This window comes from Manis javanica, chromosome 4 (assembly GCF_040802235.1).
Source record: "Manis javanica isolate MJ-LG chromosome 4, MJ_LKY, whole genome shotgun sequence".
In the NCBI taxonomy this organism is placed as follows: domain Eukaryota; kingdom Metazoa; phylum Chordata; class Mammalia; order Pholidota; family Manidae; genus Manis; species Manis javanica.
Genome location: NC_133159.1, coordinates 44,522,827 through 44,544,676, shown reverse-complemented (window position 1 = coordinate 44,544,676; position 21,850 = coordinate 44,522,827). Strand labels below are relative to the sequence as shown.

At 42.5% G+C, this 21,850-nt stretch overlaps 1 protein-coding gene across 6 annotated transcripts in view; it reads left to right on the top strand.

Annotated features, from left to right (window-relative positions):
* The first annotated feature begins 13,176 nt into the window (after window positions 1-13,176).
* USP24 (ubiquitin specific peptidase 24) overlaps window positions 13,177-21,850 on the top strand; it is a 171,751-nt gene continuing 163,077 nt past the window's right edge. For 3 of the 6 annotated variants that reach the window (XM_073233987.1, XM_073233988.1, XM_073233986.1), the window contains exon 1: window positions 13,180-13,715. In XM_073233987.1, coding sequence (XP_073090088.1) covers window positions 13,398-13,715 — 318 coding nt within the window. In that variant the 5' untranslated portion in view covers window positions 13,180-13,397. Of the gene's footprint in view, window positions 13,716-21,850 lie in introns of all 6 variants that reach the window. The other 3 variants (XR_012130171.1, XM_073233990.1, XM_073233989.1) reach the window with 2 other exon arrangements.

Below are 21,850 nucleotides of genomic sequence, written 5' to 3'. Positions count from 1 at the left end.
TCTCAACTTTCTTAAATTGAGGTTTCCAATGGCACTAGATTCTATGAGTATATATTTTAGGTTTGGATGGAACAAGACAAAAGCCTCAAAACAAAAGGTTAATGTGACTGAATGTTTGCCTTATGGATCCTCAAAGACCAAGAAAACCTAACAGAAAGAGGTGGAGAGCAATGATTATACAATTTGGACTCTGACTCCTGAACAACTCTGTGTTCTTTCTTATTCCATCAAAATTTAATCAAGACAACTGTGAACCAAAGTCTCTTTTCTCTTCTCAACTAACCAACAGGAAACCTTAGGCGCTGCTTAATAAGTATAAATAAAATGAAAAAGGAGAAAATATTTTGAAAACTGCAAGGCACTCCACAAATATATTATTTTTATTATCATTAATGTAATATGTAAAGTATAATTTTGGCTTTACCACAGACATGACTTCAGGCAAGTAATTCACCAGCTCTGCCCTTCATATAAAACGAATGCAGTAATGGCTGGGAAAGATTAACTAGAAAATGATGGTAGATGCCTTTGAAAATTGAAGGTCACTGCAATACTTACTAATTAATGGTAACCATACAATTCTGAAGTTATAAATAGCTCTGCATTTTGAGTAGAACCCAGAGTGTTCTGCTTTTTCACTTGTTGCCATTTTGATTTGGTCCATTAGCTCCACTAGCCTATAATTAGCACAACACCCTGGAAAATTAATCCAGGCTGGTGAGTCAACACTGGGGAAATAAAACAGACTTCTAAATCATGAATTAGAATCATGTTGGAATTAAGCTGAAGCCCAGAGCCAGGTCCTCCTGGCTTCAGAGGGAACTAAAAGCCTCAAATCTTGACTTTTCAGCTAGAGGAGTTCATGTTTCTATTTGCAACAACTGAGTTTACATTGTGTCTTGCCAATGGGTTTCAGCCCCGGGCAAGTTCGCTATGGATTCAGTGTGACCAAAGAAATTAACAGTAAAACGTTCTTTGGGATGAAAGAGTTTATTACCCAGCTTGTTCTCCTGGGGTAGGTCAAGCACTAGCATCTCTGCCTCCACCCAGAGCACTGGGCTGAGCTCTCTATATAGCACAGTAATAGCTTATTGCCTAAAGGTGTGGAGGCAGCACCCCAGCAACAGGCCAGTTATATCATCAGGTGGTTTAAGTTCAGTGAGGATCCTGGCCATAGGAACCCCAACTTCCCCACACTCCACCCCTCCAGGATTCTTGCCTTACAATCTACATGCTTTCAATCCTCTGCAATAGTGCCTGTGCGAGAAAGCTGGAGCATTCTAACCAGATTCCGCAATAGCAACAGAGGATAACAACAACTTAGAGATAATAAAAATTAAGATACAGCAAGATTTTGATACAAAAATTATAATAATCCTCAAGCCAGAGGAGGTTCCTAACAACAAAAATTATAATAACCCTCAAGCCAGAGGAAGTTCCCAATCCACAAAGACTTTAGGGGCGATAAGACACATGTTTTAATGCCACCAACATAGGCAAATCTTGTCCATCAGGTAGGATGCATGCAAGAGAGTGGTCCTGTGATCGGACTGTAGCAGGAAGGGGGTCCCTTCCAGGTCTAGTATACCATACTTTTACTCCTTTCCCTGTGGGGATTATTGACGAGTCTATATATAGTGCTACTGAAGGTGCATGCACTGGCCATAATGATAAAACAAAACTCCCCGATAAGATGCTCTTACCTTCTGGCTGTTCAGGATACACTACTGTGACCTTTGGCGGCCACTCTGCTGTTATTCCAGGAATACACAGGAGGCCAGCTTCCAGGCCTTGTTCCCAAGGTGCCAGGAGAGCCAGTCATCATTGGTCTATGTGTCGAAAGATCCAAGGCCACGTCCACTCAATGAAGTCTCTGGGGTTCAGTGCAGTTGGTGCTGGCATAAAGATGTTATTCTGGTGGCCAAACCTCGGCTTCAGTGATTCTTCCTTGGTTTGTACTTGCAGTTGTATGGGGGAGGCAGCCATATGTGTTAAGATGTCTGCGGGGCTCAGAGCTCCCTTTTGGGGTCTCTCATTCAAATGCCGTAGCATGGTCCATAAGCGGACTGACCATCCCTGCAGACTATTGGTATCTGACCTCAGTCCGGATTTTAACAAGCCTCTGTACCTCTCTATCATGCCTGCTGTGGTAGGATTGTATGGCACTTGAAACTTCCACTTGATTCCCAGCTGTCATACCCATTCTTGCAGTGTATGTCCAGTAAAATGGGTGCCCTGATTACTCTCAATCACCTGTGGTCGGCCATAGGCAGCAAAGAGACGCTCCAGGCCTCTTTTGGTCATCTGCTGCTCTGCACAACAGGTAGGAAAAGCAACCAGAAGTCCAGTAGCTGTGTCCACACAAGTCATCGCATACCGATATCCTTCTGACACAGGTAGAGGCCCAATATAGTCTATCTGCCACCTGATGAGGGGTATAGACCCCTTAGGTATTTCCCCATGTTGCTGTGGAACTCGGTGTAAGTCCCTTTTGGAACACATGATACATTCCTGCCAGGCTCTACTAACTTCTTCGAAAGTCAAAGGCAAGCTCCACCAACAGGCTATAGCTTACATTGTCTTTTGCCCCGCATGCAACAAACGCTGATGTAGCCATTGGGCTATATCAGAGGCAGGCTTTTCTTCTAACCAACATATCTGGGTCAATTTATCTGCCTCATCATTTCCTGGGGATGCCAGTGGCAAATGACCTGTCACATGGTATCCTGTAATTATTTTAGTCTGACCACAGGCCCATAAGTCTTGCCATAATTTTTGCCCCCAAAGGGGTCAGTGACCAACCAGCCAGTTGGCATGGTACCAGGTTGGTAGCCACAGGGTCAAGCCCCAATAGCCCAGCTGTCAGTGCAGACAACTATAGGGGAGGGCTCCTTGCTGATCACAAGCCACACGGACCACAACTCTGCCCATTGGCTGCTCTTCCCCTCACCATCTTCCATCCATATTGTCTCAGTCTTAGGATGGAAAGCTATGACCCTTCATTTTGGGGGCTGCCCACGACTGGAGCCATCTGTGTACCATGCATCTTCGGGTATAGGGGCTCTTCCCTCCCAACAGGGACTCTCTGCTACTAATGGTTCAAAAGCAAGTTCTTCCTGCTTTTCACTAGTATATGTCACTGGCCCTAACAAACGTTGGTGTTCTTCACTCAAGGGCCTACTAGAGGGGGCACTACACTGCTGTAGATAAGCACCCCACTTGGCTAGTGTGGGTGTTTGTGCCACACCACTCCTTGGCTTTTGGGTCCAGTCTCGTACCCACCCCAAGATGGAATAGGTGGTTATTACCTTTATCGGGGCCATTCCAGTGATGGGTTCTGTAGGCAGCAAGGCGTGATACACGGCAGCCAGTCGTTTTTCTATTAAAGTGTATCATATCTCTGCCCCTTCCCAGAGTTGTGACCAGAATCCAACAGGTTGGTGAGTTCGTTCAAACCACTGCCAGAGACCCCAGCCATAACCATCTTCAGTGACATGAACATGCAGCTCACAGGGCCTTGATGGGTCTATCACACTCAAGGCCTGCACGGCACCAGCCGAGGCACAGGCAAAGCTATGGGCGGGTGCCTAGCATGTGCCCTCAGAACTGCCTTCACCACACATACTCTCAGTCTGAACTCACCTGCAGTGGTCTGCAACCATAGACCCTGCAGGATATCAATCCCCAAAATATACTCAGGAATAGGAGATATATACACAGTATACTCTTTTGGGAGTACTATTTCCAAAGGGATTTGGGCTTTTTTCACCCCGATAGCCTTCCCCCTGTATCCATCTATGATAGTGGGGGTCCTGGGGAACCACTCAGGGTTGCCATGAATCAGTAAACATTCAGCCCCTGTGTCCACCAGAGCCAGGACACATTGTATGTTCACTGGGGACCAATGGACAGCTATTTCAACATGTGGCCTCCAGTACCCCCTAGTCCCTCAGGGCAGATACCTTGACCTTTCCCTCAGTCAAACCGTGTTCCCCAATCACTTTCCTGTGTGGGCTCAAGTGAGGTTGGCTCGTTCTCCAGCAGGAAGTCTTGCAAACACACAGGCCGGACTCGTGGCTCTGTCTCTGACCTCTGCCTCTTTGGTCTTAATGGCTGGAACTGCTGCTCTGGTTTCAGCTGTTGCCATAGCTCCAGTAAGATCCTGTTTGACTCCCCATCTAATTTCCTTCCATCTGCTCCTGCCCGTATTAAATCAACCCACATCTGGGTCCTTGTAACCTTCATAGGGCCCTATAAATTCTTCTTGTGAGTAACAGGTCTTATTTCTTTCAGGATTCTCATTGCTTCTGCCTCTCCTAAGTCTGCTACTGTACATGTCACCTTGCTTATAGGATGCCCTAAGTGAGCAGAAAGAATGGCCACTAGAGACCCAAAGAGGAATGTGGGAGCTGTTTGAAGTACAGTATTTCTCATCCCAGTAATAAAAATCTCTTCATCTGTATTATAATTCTCTGGACTATAGATGGCATTTCTTATGCCTAGCTCTCATAGCACCTGTTGGAGCTCAGCATATGTCTGCCATCTAACAGGAGAGGATGGCAGATCACCCGGATTGGGCCACACAGCATGAAGCGCAGCCATAAGCCAACAGAGGAGGGAGTTACTCCCTGGGGTCTGATGTGCATTTTGTAATCGCTGCCTCAAGGCAGGCTGCACTGTCCAGGAAGACAGATTTCCCATCTCTGATCCCGACAGAACAATCCTATCCACCCCTAAGTCCCACAGACGCAGGAGCCAAGCTGATATTGACTCCGAGAGCTTCTGCCTAAACCAGGAGCCCAAATCCACCAGCTCAGCCTGAGTATAGGGGCGGACCATAGAGTACTCCACGACCTGGGGAGGGGGCTGCTCTTCTCCTTGGGGAACTTTCAGCTGCTGGGTCTTTATTTTCTTTACAACCACTGGGCCTGCTTTCAATACAGGAGGCATCAGTGCCTCCAGCACCACCCCTTCATCCTTCTCCAGCTCATCCATTTCTGGGGCTGATGGCACCTTTCTCTCCCCTCCCCCAAGTGCCTCCTCTGCTACAACCTTTACCTTTTCTACAATGCCTCACAGCAATGCTACCTCAGTCTTCAGGTCTCTTACCTTCAGCTCAATGCCTCGCAGCTGATGTTCTCGTGCCACCTCCGCCTGTGCTTCCCCCAGGAGTTTGTCTTTTTCCTTGATGGCCTCTTCCTCCTTCAGAACACCTGGCAGCACTGCTGTCTCATCCCCAATGGCACCTTGCTGCTGGCGCTCTCGTGCTGCCTCCTCCCGCATCAAGGCCATCTCCTTCCTCGGGGATTCCACAGAGGTTTGCAGCTTGTGCTCTCCTGCCGCCTCCTCCCGCATCAATACCAGTTCCCTCCTCAGGGCATCCACAGAAGTCTGCAGGTCGTGGGCCGCCTCTTGCAACAATGCCACTTCCCTCCTCAGGGAATCTACTAAAGTTTGCAGCTCGCATTCTCATGCTGACATTTTTTGGGCCTCCTCTGTACCCTTTTTAAGGCTGTGAGAAGCAGCCAACCCACAGTCCCTGCTGCCTCACAGGCACTCTGTTTCTCAAAGGATCTGCTTACTACACCAAGAGCCACCCCTACTGTCTCAGGTATCACCTCCACTTGCCTCCAGTCCTGGGGTGGGGCTGTCCTCTAGGAGGCAAGCCACCTCAGACCACATCCCCACTGGGGGATGATCCACTGTCTCCCCATTCACAGGGGCAGCCTGCTGAAGCACCCCTCCCATAAGGGCAGCCTGCCTTTTTCCTTGGTCAACAGTGAATCCTGCCAACTATGCCAATTGTCCTGCCAATGGGTTTCAGCCCCAGGCAAGTTCACTATGGATTCAGTCCGACCAAAGAAATTAACAGTAAAATGTTCTTTGGGGTGAAAGGGTTTATTACCCAGCTTGTTCTCCTGCGGTAGGTCGAGCACTAGCATCTCTGCCTCTGCCCAGAGCACTAGGCCGAGCTCTCTATGTAGCACAATAATAGCTTATTGCCTAAAGGTGTGGAAGCAGCAGCCCAGCAACAGGCCAGTTATATCATCAGGTGGTTTAAGTTCAGTGAGGATCCTGGCCATAGGAACCCCAACTTCCCCACACATTGTTATAGAGGCAATGATATTCCCTACTAGAATTTTCAATCAGATTTGCAAGCTGTTACATTATGACCATATATTCCTTATAAAATGTGGCTTTGGAGAAGCTAACACTTAAAATATAATTAAGATAAACTGCCCAAATCACTATCTGGCAGAGATTCTGGGTCAGCTGAGCAGGAGGATTGTGAGGATCTGGGCTGGAGAGAAAGTCTTGTATTAGAAACCATGAGACTGCTGAAATCTGAGCCAGTGGAGAGAGATATCCAACTCGCAAAGAAGGGGAATCACATGTTACTATAGTGAAGAGGCCACAAGCAGACTAAAAACAATATGAAGGCTTGAATATGGTGTTGGAGGAGATTACTGAAAGGATATGACTGCCAATTGACCCATAAACTGGACCCAGGCAATCAGAGGCTCCTCACTTGCTTCCCTGTCCTTGAAATGTGCATTCTGCTTGCCCTCCCCATGCTAGAAGTTGCCCCAAGGACATAGCCTTGAAATGGTAAGTGCAGTGCTGCACCTTCTAGATCTGAAAGAGAATCAACATGAGCATGACATCAATATAATGGTACAGCCGCACGGTTGGAGGTTTCTCCCATGTAGCCAAGTCCTGGGCTACAAGTTCATGACAGATGGTGGGGCTGTGAAGGTATCTCGGTGGGAGGATGGTGAAAATTCATTGCCGTCCTTCCAAAGTGAAGGCAAACTGTTCCTGACTTTCCTGCTCAGTGTCAATGGAAAAGAAGGCATAAGCAAGATCTACAACATAAAAAAGCACAAGAAACAAAAGAAAAAAAAAAGATAAATTGGACTTTATCAAAATTAAAAACTTTTGCACTTCAAAGGATATTACTAAAAAAGTGAAAAGACAACCTACAGAATGGGAGAAAATATTTGCAAATCTTGTATCTGATAAAGGACTTGGACCTAGAATAAAAGAACTCTTACAACTTAATAATAAAAAGACAACCTAATTAAAAAGGGGCAAAGGACTTTAGTAATCATTTCTCCAAAGATATACATATGACCAATAAGCACATGAACAGATGTTCAATATCATTAGTCATCAGGGAGATGCAAATCAAAATCATGAGATACCACTTCATACCCACTAGGATAGCTACAGTAAAAAAGTCAGCTTATAATAAGTATGAGAGAAATTAGAACCTTCCAACACCATTGATGGGAATGTCAAATGGTTAGGCCACTTTGGAAACAATTTGATATTCCTCATAAGTTAAACACAGAATTAATATTTGACTCATCAGTTCCACTCTTAGGTATATACCCAAGAGAAATGAAAACATAAACATATGTTGACACAAAAAATTTTATATGGTTTTAGCAGCATTATTCATAGTACCCAAATGATAAAAACAACTCAAATTGTCCAGTATGAATGGATAAACAAAATGTAGTATCCATAAAATAAAATACTATTCAGCCATAAATTGGATCAAAGTACTGATACATGCTATACAATATGAATAAACTTGAAAACAATAAACTAAGTGAAAGCAACCGGACAAAAAGAAGACCACATATTGTAAGATTCCACTTCTGCCTATTTTGAGAATAGGCAAGTAGAGACAGAAAGTAGATTAGTGGTTGCTTAGCACTGTGGAAAATGAGGAGATAGAAGAGAGATAGCTAAAGGGTACAGGTTTTCTTTCTTTGGTGATGGAAATGTTCTAAAATTGCAGTGGCAGTGACACATATCTTTGAATATACTAAAAACCATTGATTAATACATTTTAAATGCATGAACTGAATGGTATGTGAACCCAATAAAACTGTTACCACAAAAAAAAAGTTAGTGCCCAAGTAGAGTATTCCAAGTATGGCCTCTGATTCCAATTTTCAGGTGGCTATTTTTATTATTTTTTAATATATAGAATGGGTATGAATTTGCATCCATCAAAATATGGTACATTAAATAACACTTTATTTTTTCTGAAACAAAGGTTACCTGAACCTATACAAAATATTGAGATATTGCACTACAGTCATAATTAGGGTTCTTTCCCAACCGCAGGGGGTGATTTATACAAGTTTCATGGGTCTTCTGCATTCTAGAACACCAAGAAAGTCCTGGGCCTATACTAGGTAACACTGAAATCACAGTCTAAGCCTGCACAGGTTAGGTCCTTTGCGGGAAAGTGGCTCTGTTGCTTCCCTGCCCTACTAGAGGTTGGGGGATTTTGTGGAAGTTGGAAATATGAGGTTCAGGCAGTCATTTCTCCTTGAGCACTTTCTACTTCCTAGAGCACTGGGAGGCAGCAAGGCAAGGCTTTTTCTCCTCCAGGATCTCCAAAATGTTAACCTCTTCCTAGTCTTCCAAAATCTTCTGTCAGCATCTACTCCTTTTATCTCCTATCTTGAAGTACTTTCCTCCAACTTCTTCCCTTCTATGGGATTTCTGCTTCCAGCAGTGACAGATCTCCTTGTTTAAGACCATTCTTGTAATTGGGAACAACTAGACAAGCTGGGCAGAATAGAAGAAATATGTGTTTAAAGGCCCTGGAAAGATTCCAAGTGAGAACCTGTAGAGCCAAATTCCAAAGAGAAAATGAAGTACAGAGAGGCAATCCCACCATTCAACACTACTTTTCCCTTTGATGCATTTGCCAATTCTTAGTCAGCAACTAGGAGGCTGAAAAGCTAAGAAGAGCTTTGGGCAGTCTTACAGGACTGAGACGACAAACAGCAGAGATCAAGGACCACTAAAGAGAAGGTAGCCTGGTAAACACCCTAGGCTTTCATTTGGCATGGCAGTCTGTTACACTGGTGGCCCCTCAATGAACCACTAGCATTTCTGTTTGTGCTTTCGGATTGTCTTCTTTACATCTGCTCTGGACTTGGCCATATAATTTATTTTTATCAATAGTACATCACTAAAAGTGACAGAAAGAGACTTGACAAGCACTGGCTCACCACGGTTTGCACTTTGGGAATTCTCTCTCTCTTAGGACCTATCCTCCATTTTTAAGGAAGTCCAGGTTATTTCAATGAAAAGACAGACCATGTGGAGAAGCCCTGGAGGATGGAACACAACGCTGAGAGTGAGGCCATATGGGAAGCACCAAAATGCCCAGCCAAGCTCTCAGGTGAATGTTGCATTATTAGTGATCCCACCAATTCCAAACAGGGCAGAACTGTCCAGTCAACCCAGAGAATTATGAGAACTAATAAATCCTTGTTGTTTTAAGCCACAAGTTATGGGGTGGTTTGAGATATGACAAATAAAACAATTGGGAACCCTAAAGAATGCTGGGAGTGAGGGTGAACCAAAAGTAGATGAACCCTCAGAGAGACTGAAGTCTGGCTTCAAAAAAACCCTTAATCTTTTCTTTGGATTAATTTGCTCATTACTCCAATTTCCAGGAACTAAATAAATCCAGGAACTAAAATAAATCCTCTCTTAAGGAAAATAACATCATCTAGAACTTCAGGTCACTTATATGGTTTTAAACAATATATAATATATAAAATACAATTCCCAGAAAGTTTTTGAAAAATTGTGAGATTTCAACCTTACAAAAATGTAAGAATTGACTGGTAATCAAGAGAAAAATCAGATCAATAGAAACAGACCAATAGGAGATACAGATATGGAAATTATCAGACATGTAACTATAAAATAGCTTATTTTCAAGACATTTAATAATAAGTTTTAAGAGTTTCATCACAGATATGGACACCCTAAGAACTAAAGTTATAGAACTTAAATATACAATAACTGAAATTAAGAACTCAATAGACTTAATAGCAGATTAGAATGTAGCTAAAGAGAGAATATGTGAATTAGAAGAGAGGAAAGAAAAAAATATCCAGACTGAAGCAAAGAGACAAAAGAATAAAAAATACAGAAAACAACATAGGAGACAGATGTGATTCAGTGAAAAGAGCCTCACATTCATGTAATTGGAGCCCCAGAAGGAGAGGAGAGAATGAAACAGAAGTAACAATGGTCAAGAATTGTATAAACTAATGAAAGACTTCAAGGCCCATGTTCAAGATACTCTACAAACTCCATTTTAGATAAATACAAAGAAAACCACCTCTAGACACATCATAGTAAAACTGCTGGACAAACAAAAAGACAAAGATTGTAGACTACATATGAAACAAACTCAAATCTGCATTTCAAAGTGGTTGCCTAGGAAGGTTAACTGCTCTTATCTCCTAACTGGATTTTCTATCTTTACTCTTCCTCCCTTCTAGACCTTTCTCTATATACTACATACTACATCTTTCTAAAATTTAAATAACATCACCCCTGTCCTCTACATAAATGCTTCAGTGGCTTCCCATTTTCTCAGAATAAAGCTCAAACTCCTTATCACAGTTTAAGTGGCTCTCTCAAATCTGCTGTCTACCCTTCTAGATACCTCTCTCGTTACTACCTCTCTGGAATTCTATATACTCCAGGCATACTCCACTGGCTTTTAATTCCTGAAATTGTTTTCCTTCCACCCACCCACTGTAGGGACTTTACACATGCTGCCCTATTCTTTGGAACTCTCTCCCCTCATCCCTTTTTCATTTTCCTGGATTTCCTACTTTCTGATGGCTTATAGCTGAAATCATTTCCTCTGGGAAACTTTCCAGATTTCCTAGGTGGTAATTTATCTCCACAGAAGAAATTCCCCTATTGAAGTACTATCACACTTTATTACTGCTTTATTGTCTATCTCCCTTAAAGAGAGCAACTTCTAAAAGAGCAGAAACTGTGCATGTCCTTGCTCACACTTACCTCTCTAGTCCTCAGCCTTGCTCAAAGTAGACAATAAATATTTTTAAATTACTTTTATATTAGAAACCTTCATATTATCGTCAAGCCAGTACATCATACTTCCCTTCTACATGTAGATATTTTTTATTTTTCTTGTAGAAGCTTCTAGAGAAGGATAAATGTGAATTGAATGTTATTTTCACTTTTTGGGGTCCTTTCTACATTTTCAAGATTTTGCTGCAATGAAAATTAAATGGTAAGTGAAAGTATGAATATTTATACCATAGACTCTCCCCTGCTATCCCAATTCAACAGTTTTAAAGTTGCTTTCTTACATGCCAAACAGTGTGATTACACTACTTGCATCCTCAAATGACACTTGCTTTTCAGGCCCTCCAAGATCTGTTTCAAAATGGCCTTCCTTGTTTTTTGTGCCTTTTGTGGCTCCTTTCCAGTTTGTATCACAGACTTTGTTTTTCTGTTTCCTTCTTTGCTTCCTCTTCTCAGCTCAGAACCGCTTCCTCTGTCATGTTCTATAAACCTGCCACTGTTGATGACTTTTACGTGCTAGCTGAATTGGTCGGCTCTGTCTCATTACCTCTTGGGTTCTATTTCAAATTTTAGTGGCAAACAATTTCTTTTTACCTGTTACTTTCTCTCTCCCCTTGTAGCTAATTTCTTAATTTGGTCACTGAATTAATTCTTCAAAGACCAAAATTGAATGCCATCACTTTGCCATCATCAAATTTTGTGTGCTTTGTTTAGAGTTACATCATCAGTGCCAAGAACAGTACTTAGAAACTGATACTCAGTACATATTTGTTGAATAAATAGTTTGGCACATATTCTATGACAGGCTACTTGGGTTTATTTACATTACTTTATTTCAGTATATATATTATGACCTGATCCAGTTATAAGCATTCTTCCTTAGCAGGTTCTGTGTTCAGAAATGTAAGTAGAGGATGTAATTGCTTTTTGTTATTTTCATTCACAAATTAAGATACTTTACTTCCTTTGGGTATTAGACCTAGTCTTTAGTCCAAAATCTAGTCTTTAATCACTACGATAAAAAGTCACTTCATTTAAATGTAATACTGAGATAAGGGAAAAACATCAGGATCTTGGGATGTGGTGGAAAAAACCTATACGCACGAATTAAAGGAAACTTAAGGAGTAAAATAGCAAGGGCCAGGGCTTGCATGGTGGCGTTAAGGGGACTAGATGTGGCCGCTGAGCACTAATGCTAAAGGGAGAAAGAGAAAGCAGAGAAAATGGCCTTAAAGGAAAGAGGAATGCCCAAAGGTAGAAACGAACAGGTGTGGACTCTCCCCCTTAAATGGCAGAAACAGAGAGCGGGTGGAATTCCCCCCTCAACGGGCAGAAACAAAGGGAATCTGAGCCGAAAGGTGTAGTGGAGCGGGTGGGTGGGTCAGTATCGGGAGTGGGGCAGAGATCAAGGTGTTGCAGTTAAGTCCGTGGCTGAAAGAGGGTTGTTGCAGCCTCGGTTCTGAGGTCTTCGTAGAGAAAGCACTGGGATTGAGAGTTCAGATTGTAAAAAATGTTTCAGACTCCTGGGAATTTCAGCGTAAGAGTTTGGTAGAGTTCAGTCAGGTTTGGGGGGGACAAGTGGTCAGTCCTTGTTGGAAGAAAAATTCAGTGTGGGCTGGGAATTTCGATCGGTTTCGGGCGATTTCAGGGAGAGTTGTTGGAATTTAGGTCAAGTGTTATCCGGGAGTGAATTTCCGCTCAGGTGGGTCGCTATGACGAGCGTAGGCATGAATTTATGGCGGCGTTGAGGTGTGTGTCGGGAAGCGTGTCGGGTGGATTTCCGTGGAATTAGGGTGAATTTTCTTCAGGGCTGCGGTGCTCTTCAGGCCGGGCTGGAGGTGGAGTCCATTTGGCAAGAGTTTCATTGAGGATGGGGGGCAAGCGAGTCCGGGAGTTGGTCTGGGATGCCAGGCGGAGCGGCATCCGACAGGGCTGGGCAGCCCCAGGACTCGGGGACCTCGGGACGCTCCGCGAAGGGAGCCGCTCTTCCCTCCCGCCCCTCCCGCTCCCGCAGGAACCTGTTGCCGGAGAAATGAGCGGGCGGTGGCCGTGCCTGAGGAGCCTCCCTCGCCTCCGCTCCGTCCTCATGGCGGCGCTTTCACCCCAGAGACGCTCCGCGGCGCGGCGCGGCCCCGCCCTTCGTTCCGTTAAAAAAAAAAAATCACCTCTCCAGCCTTAGCCTGTAAACGGCGAACCTGGTGGCGGCTCGTGCTGCTTCCGGGAGCGGAGGCACGGCCCCGCGGCGGGAGGAGGCGGAGGCGGAGGCGGGGGAGAGGGCCAACATGGCGGCGCGCAGGGCTGGGCCGGGCCGCCGCCGCGCTTGAGCGCCCCACCGCCCTTGCTCGGCTCGCGGCGCCCACGCCCGCAACCCAACCTGGCCCGGCGGCTGCGGAGCGCGCAGGTCAGGAGCGCGCGGGCGGCGCGGAGGCAGCGCCCCGCGGCTGCCAGGCCGAGCACCCGCCGCTTCGCCGGCCGCCGGCCGGCACGGCCCGGAGGCCCGAGCCATGGAATCGGAGGAGGAGCAGCACATGACCACGCTGCTGTGCATGGGCTTCTCGGACCCCGCCACCATCCGCAAGGCCCTGCGCCTGGCCAAGAACGACATCAACGAGGCCGTGGCGCTGCTCACCAACGAGCGGCCGGGCCTCGACTACGGCGGCTACGAACCCATGGACAGCGGCGGCGGCCCCAGTCCCGGGCCTGGCGGGGGCTCGCGGGGCGACGGCGGGGGTGACGGCGGCGGCCCCTCCCGTGGGGGCGGCACCGGAGGCGGGGGCGGCTTCGACCCCCCGCCCGCCTACCACGAGGTTGTGGACGCCGAGGTGAGGAGGGGGGTCCCGTGACCCCCGCGGGAAAGGCCGCCCGGCTGGAGGTCCGTGGGGAGGGGACACACCCCACTGGCCTCGGAGTGCAGAGGGAGCTTGGGGCGGGTGGAGGCACAGAAAGAGAAAGGAGCTCCGGGCTCGTCAGGGACGGAGGTCACGGGACTAGGGTCAAGTGGGGAGAGGGACCCGTGGGGTGGGGCTGAATGGAAGTTAGGGATGCGGGGCAGGGCTGCGCGGCCGAGTCTCCTAGGCTTCCGGCTGATCAAGCCGTCAGAGCGGCCAGGGTCCAGAGGTAGCATCCGAAATGGGGGAGGCAGACACATTAGCCTGGAGTGTGTCATGGGGCGACGCACGTTCAGGGATCAGAAATGGGTTCGTGGCCCCGGGTTTCAGCGGAGTGGGGGGAGACACAGGTTCAGAGTTGGAGAAAAATACTCTGGATGGGCCAGCCAGAGTAGCAGCCTTTGCTAGGGTCAGAGGACTGCTGGGGCTACGAATGGGGTTTGGTTTTAGCCAAGGACCAGAAAGAGAGGACATAGGGCAGGGTTTCAAATGAAAAGGGACAGAGCAGGGGCCCGCAATGACAGGATTTGATGTAAGGTGGGGGAGGGGCCTAGCCGCACTAAGGTCTGGGTTGGGGGAACCCACCAGGAAAAGGTCAGGTGCAGTGGATGTCGGACTCAAAGAGGTTAGAGGGTGAGAGGCACCAAGGCCTTGCAGGAATCCAATCTGAGAACTAGAATTGTAAGATGAAGCTGGGACCAAGTCTGGGTAAGGGTGGGACTGGTCATCAGTGAGATCAGAACTGAAGAAAAACTAGAGGGAAGAAAGGCACTGTAGTCATACTGAGGGTGCTGTGCAGAGAGACGGGACCCGACGGGAGATTACTGTCAGTGGAGGAGTGTGTTACAGAGAAAGGGCCGTCTTGGCGAATGGCTTTGGTCAGAGACCTGGGTGGAGGAAATTAGGCGTGTTTAGTTTGGGATGTGAGCAAACAATGTGGGGAAGAACACGGACTTAAACTGCGATTTTAAAAAAGGATCAACCAGAAGCAACGGTCCCTGTGGTAATTACTTTGCAGAAAAATGGCAACTCACGGGAGGAATTTTGGTCAGATCCATTGGATAGTGCGTGTTAAGGGTCAAGTACAGCAGCTTGGCCTGATCACAGAGGAGCACAGATCTCAGATGAGGGGGTTGTGTTTTTAAGTAGAGCTATGTGTTTTCAATAGAGCTTTTGATAATTCTTAATAAAGCTAAGCCTTCTAAAAGAATTTTTTCTAAATTGTTACATCCTTTTAATTACATGTTTTTGGAGCAGTTTCTTGGGCTGAAATAGCTTGGGAATGAAGGTGGCATTTCAAAAAAAGAGGTTTCTTTACAAGATTTCTTTGGTTTCCAGACTTGCACATACTTGATTGATTCCACTCAGTTACCCAATAACTCAGCTTTATCATTGACTAGTGTATGGAAGTTTCTTCCCAAAAGATTGCTATTCCTAGTTTGGGAACAAATTCCTACATAATTAAGTAACTGTACCTAAGTCACTTAAGAAATAAGCTCTTTGCAAGTCCCCATTACTCCTCTCCTTGTTCCTTCCAGTTTTGATCCAATTTTACAATCAGGAAGAAAGCCATTGCTTTTTTTGAAGGTATTTGTATAATTCTACAGGGTTCAGTGTATCCTCATTTTGTGAGAAATTTTATTTTTTCTTTTGTCACACCTAATTTCCTATAATTGAAAAATCAAAGTATAATGTTGGATGGTACTTTAGCATTAGCTGAACTGCCTATACATTTATGTACAAAGAATTGGGATTGGCTTCTTTAATGACAGGCTGAGGAGTTTGCTTTCAGGTAAAAATCTAAAGAACCTACATCTTCCTGATGAACTTTTTTCATTTCCTCTTGACTTGTGGATTTTGCCTGAGGAGGCGGCACCATCTAAATCTGAGAGTTCATGAGGGCCTGGTGACAGAGGCTGCTTTACCCAGAAGCAGATTGGCGGGAATACAAGCAGACACTTCTCCAGCACACAGGAGCATGCTGAGAATGTTTAATCCAATTTTTGCTTCTAGTTTTTTTACAAATCTTGCATGCCACCTATGCAGCTTGTTGGTCATTGTTGCTGTGAACAGTGGGAAACTGAAGCTTCTGGTCTTGGGAAATAATAGGGAAAAGTGCTAATTGTTGTTGAGTGTCTAGCATACTTTATATTTAACCTGCAGTGAGATAGTTAATAACATCAGCAATTTAGAGATAGAATTAGTTAGTGGCTGAGTCTGAATTTGAACCCGAGTCTCTTGGCTTCAAAGAGAGTTTTTACTCTGCTCAATTCATGGTTGTAGGATTGAACTCATTTTAGGGTAAGAAGGAAAAACAGAGAGGGAAAGAGACATTTTGAGGCTACTGTACAGGTCTAGGAATGATGTGGCAAGCACTGAAGCAAGGCATGGGGAGTAGAATAATGGAGAACAAAAGGAGAATCATAGACTTTTGAGCAGAAGACTAGAAATTAATCACTTGTTCAGTTCCCTTGTTTTACAACTGCAGCTTGCTGGTCCTAAAGGGAAGTGGTGTGTCCTCACCAGAGCCAATTAATAGAAAAAATGAGACTAAAACTCAAGCCTTCTCACTGCAAGTTCAGTGCACCTCTCCTTCCTTACCTGTTGGCTTCCTTTCAAATGCAAGAGTCAGAACTCATTGATGGGCTAAAGGTGATGGAGAAAGGGGAAGTATTGTAAACTGGATGAAGTTTGTCAGCTCTTGTATAATCAGTTTTATTTCTAAAAAATTAGTACCTTATTTTAAATTATGTAAAGTTTTATTTCATGCATAGGAAAGTTCAGTGTTGACGTCCTCTTCAAAACATTTGGGAATACACAGATTAAAATATGATTATTAAAAAGAAGAAATTACTTTGTTTATTTTTTATTTGCAGTTTGGGGATAGGAGTGATCCTCATTAAGTAAATATTTAATACCTCCCATGTCCTGGGGCTGGGAATAGAGTGGTGAACAGAACATGAAGGTTACATTCTAGTGGATCTTAGTGCAAGCCTCTCATTTTGCAAGAAGTGACTTCCCAAGGTCAGGTAGCTAGTTAGGTAAATCAGTTTAGTAATTTGGGCCCATACTATAATTAGGATTTGGTTTACAAATTAAAATTTGGTAAGTAACAGCAGTTAACTTCTGGTTCAGTAGAAGCAAGGAAAATACAGATAAAAAAGACCCAGATAGCTAACAGAACACATTGAAACCACACAGAAATCCACCATTTAAATACACTCCAAGAAGTAAAGGTATTGCTTTGCAGAAGTTGTGTTGGATTGTTACTGCTATTGTTGGGTGTAATTCCTGGTCTTGGTCTGGAAGGGACTTTGAGAAGCTGTCCAATTTTGATTTTGAATGGCATTACTTCAAAACCTTTTCACAGCAGGTAAGAGTGTATTATATTATTAGAGTGAGAACTCACAGCTGCCCTAAATAACTTAGCCAGATGTTTAACACCCCCACTGTCAGAATTCTTCATTCTTCCTTATGTGGCTAATGTAAACTGCTAAGTTCATGTCACCTGGTTCTGCCCTTCACAGAGCTGGGAGAGTTGGTCCTGTAAGAATTGTGCCAGGGGGGTCAGTGAAATCAGAACCAGGTGCTGCTGTGGGCCTCTTAAAAAATCTAACAGTTGTGAAATGCATCTTATTCCTTACTGTTTCCTTATCTTTAGAAAACACTAAAGTGGAATTGCAAGATTTCAATTAACAGCTAGAAATACCTTCCATGGCTGTCTAGTTTTGTGATAATTAATAGTCCTAGAAGTGACATTTAATATTGTGATCTAACAAATATTGCAAACTCTTGTTTTGATCTTGTTAAAATGTGCACATTTCTTCAGGGGTGTTTTGTCAGAAGTATTTGCAAGATTTCATTGCGTTTTTGTTTCATTGAGTGCCCCAAAGTTGGTCCTGTTGTAAGACACCTAAATCACCTTAATTTGTAGTTCCTTAATTCAGCTCATTTCTGCCTGTTTTTTCCCCTTTGGTAGTAAGTGATAGTTATAAATGAATTAAAATTATAATACTATAAATATTTAGATTTAGATTTAGATTCAAGTTTATGGGTTTTTCCCCTGAAAATACATAATTAGTCCTAGTGTATTTGAGTATGAAGTAAATATCAAATAAATAAATTTTAGTCCGTTATTAGCGATTTGAATACATGACCTATAGTTTGTGACTTACTATGATTTGGTAAATTAAAAAAATACATTTAAAGGTTTTAGAGTACAAAGTAAAATACTTCAAAAAATCAGTTGAAAGTAGATGAAATGAAAATAGGGAATCTGCAGTATTAATTAGCATAGCCTAATTTTTAAAATGAGAATTTCTGTATAATTTAGTATATATATCTCTTCGGGGAATTAGGCCTATGAGTTAATCTAACAGTTGGATTTTCACCTTGTAATTACCTGGCTGTATGGTTTCAGAATGAATGTAATTTGGCAAGAAGGAAGTACATTTGTGTGTTGGCTACTATAGTTCTAATGAAATCATAGCAGGCAGTGACAGCTTTGTATGGCATAATAATGCTGTTAGCTTAAAATTTAAAAATTACAGTATTAGGAAAGTAAATGTTTAATATTTTAACAATTTGGGGGAAGAATTTCAACTTTCATACAACCTAAATAACAGATATCATTGTACTACATATTTTTGTTTATTGACCAAATATCATGTAACATTGATTTTATTTGAATGAGTGTGAAGATGAAAATTTTTCATTTTTAATGAGAACTGTTGTATTTAGAAAGATTTAATTAATACTTTTCATATTTTTCATATTTGGAGCACCAGAGAGGAACAAGAAGTAAATTAATGAATATGTAAGATTGAGCCATATCACAACACTCCCACCCATTTAATACTAAAGCTTGTGCATTTCACTCATTTATGTTTTAACTTGTTTTTATAAAAACATCGCTCAAGTAATTTTAGCGTTAGGCTTCCTGTCAAATTAGGAGTAGCAGACTGAAAGGGTGTGTAGTCCAGACATGAGCTGATGAGCTGTTAAGAGGCCAGCACTTTGACAGTAGTGAGAAGTGACAGGCAGCAGCTCAGTGGTGAAGGGGGAGACAGGAGCACTTTAAAAGCAGACTCAGCCAAGCAGGCGAGCCAATTCGTGTAGGGCCACGTGAACCAGCTGTATGTTCTTCATGACCCTGAGGGGATAATGGGTTTTAGTGATGCCACACTCAAGAAGAGATTCCAGTATGCTCTGCTTAAGAAAGGTCAGCAAATGTGTAATATGTTTTAGCAAGGTTTTAGATTTTAAGAAAAAAGTTGGGTGCATACTGAAGTAAGCCTCAGGTACCTGAAAATTCAGATACAATGGACATTTCAGTTTGAGGATTCTAGTTTTCAGAGGCACTACTAAGAATGTTGTGTTTCATTTGCAAATCAGTATTGTTTCTCACTTTCCTTTTTTATTTTTTTTTAATTGAAGTATCATTGATATATAACCTCATACTGGTTTTAGATGTACAACACAGTTGTTCAACAGTTACCCATATCATTAAATCTTCACCCTCTCTAATGAGGTTGCTATTCTATCAATATAGAAAGATGTTACAGAGTAATTGACCAGTTTATATTGTGATTGTGAACTATGTGTGCCCCTTTACCCCCCTCACCCCTCCCACCCCTTTCTCAACTTCCTTTTAAGGAAGTTTTTAGTTTCTTTTTTAAAAGTATGTATTTCTCATCCTCATTATCATAGGAGTTTTCATTCATCATTGAAACGTTTTTCAGTTAGACTTTATAAACATTTTTTGTTAAGCTCATATTAGCAGTAACATTATTGTTTATTGTTGATAATCTCTTTAGGCGAAGTGTTTTATAACCATTTTGTTTTTATGATACGTTTATGAGGTCACAGCTCTCTCCAACAGTGAGACACCTGGTTACCACCATTGGTGGCTTCCATATTTTAATCTCTTTCCCTGTATATGTGGTTTGTGAGGGAGTGGAATCTACTTGCTTTAGAAGTTAATCTTAAGCTAGTTAATGGAACATATAATTAGGTTTGTTTTATTTTTATTTGTTCTGAAGAAAAGAGCTAACAAGTTGAAATTTTATTCTGCTACTCTTTGCAGAAATTGGAATGCTTCAGCCAAGATGCAAGGGCTTGGGGAATCTTTTTCTAGAGCTGAATTGAAATTTCGCTTTCCTCTTAGAAATGAATAACATTTTAGGTGTCCACCAAAGTCTTGTCACTTCCAAAGACAAGCTTGTTCTAGTGTGCAGTTTGCTTTCCTTAGCAGTATCTTAGTTATTGTAAAATTCAGTTCACACTATATGATACGATTTCACTTGTTTAACGTGTTTATGTTAGAAATATTTAAGGATTTAGTAAATACATTATACATTCTTTATTGGTAGGTTTCCATAATGATTTCTGAAATTAAAATCTTTTTCCAAAGACTTGTTGTTTAGACATTCTATTGCCAAGACTTTTGTGCTTTATGAGCTTTTGGAAACTAGTTTTTCATAAACAAGTCAACAGTCTTTTTTTTTTTCCTCTTTTCATTTCTCCTATATTGTCAATTTTGGCTTAAAATTGAATTCCTTTCTGAAACCTATAGTTGGAAACCTGTAGTGAAGCATTTTTATAGCAATTTAAAATATATTTCAGATCCTAGAAAATAAAGTATTCCATACTGCAAATGGTAACACCATCCACCAGTTCAATTTATTCTAGACTCTTTACTTTGTTTTCTTTTTGAATAGCCTGTTTATTCAAATCCTGTATATCTGTCCTCCTCCCCTTCTGTCTATCCCCACTGTTACTGCTCTGGTTTTGTACATGTTCTTTCCTTAACTGTTTCTCTGTGTCACTTAGTGACACCAAAGTGATCTCTCTAAAATGCGAATTTTAATTACAGGGTAACCTTGCTTAAAAATGTTTTGTGGTTCCTCATTTTTATAGGTACAATATAAACTACTTTTATCTCAAGGTCTCCACACTTACTTCTCTAGTCTAATCTCTTGCCTTCCAGTTCCGTGCTCTCCTTGCAGTTTAAGGGCTATCAGTTGTTCCCCCCATCATCTCTAAACCCCAATATCCATATGCCTGACTGACAGTGATTCATTCTTCAAGATTAGCTCAAATGCCATTTCTCTTCCAAGTACACTTGTCTCATATCACCAGTTTGCCCACTGCGTTTTGTGCATACACCAGTTAAAGCAATGATTATATTTTAGTTAAAAAAAAAAAGTTGTGTTTACCTATCTGTCTTTCCCTTAGGCTTGAGGAACAGGACTATTTTTTTTTTAATCTCTGTGTCTGTAGTACCCCTGGCTCACAATATTTGATTGGATAGGGGACAACTAAATGAATGGATGGAAAGAAAATCTTAAATAAAAAGTCAAATGATATTTGAAAAAGTATTGAACCAGGAATTTGGGAGATGGTACATTTGTGTTCAGGGTTCTGTTGCTTGCTAAGTATACCATTGGGCAAATCAGTTTACCTCTTTGAGCCTCAGTTTTCTTGTCTATAAAATGGGGATCTTGGACTAGGTCTGTGGTTAATTTTTTTCATTGATTGACCTCTGAGAAATTAAAAGAGGTGAGGCCTCTTAGAAAACAGCTTATATATAAATATACACACTTAATTTTTAAAATAACCTGGTGCTAAAATAGTAATACTGTTATTTTTGGGTGATGGGATCACAAATGATTCTCTTTTTCAAAAAGCTTATAAGCTATTAAAATGAAGACAAGCCAAACTGTGGTGTCCATTAAAATGAGAGTAGCTAAAGCAACAACAGTGATAACAGCAGAAGCCCCAATACTGTAGTATTTCGTGAGTGTTTGGAAAATTTTACCTAGACACTGCAATTATTTTAAAACTTCACTACTAAATATAAAAAATATGTATGTTTTGTCTAACTGAAATATAGAAAACATACTACTTCCTAGCATATCTTGGGAATCTTAAGTCTAGGGTTCATATTTGATTAGCCACTTATTAGGTAGTTTCTGGTTATTTCTAATTACAAGAAAACTGTGGCTCAGAAAATATGTATGATTCAGCAGGACTTTTCAAATTTGAGTCACAGTTTAAGCTTTAATGGG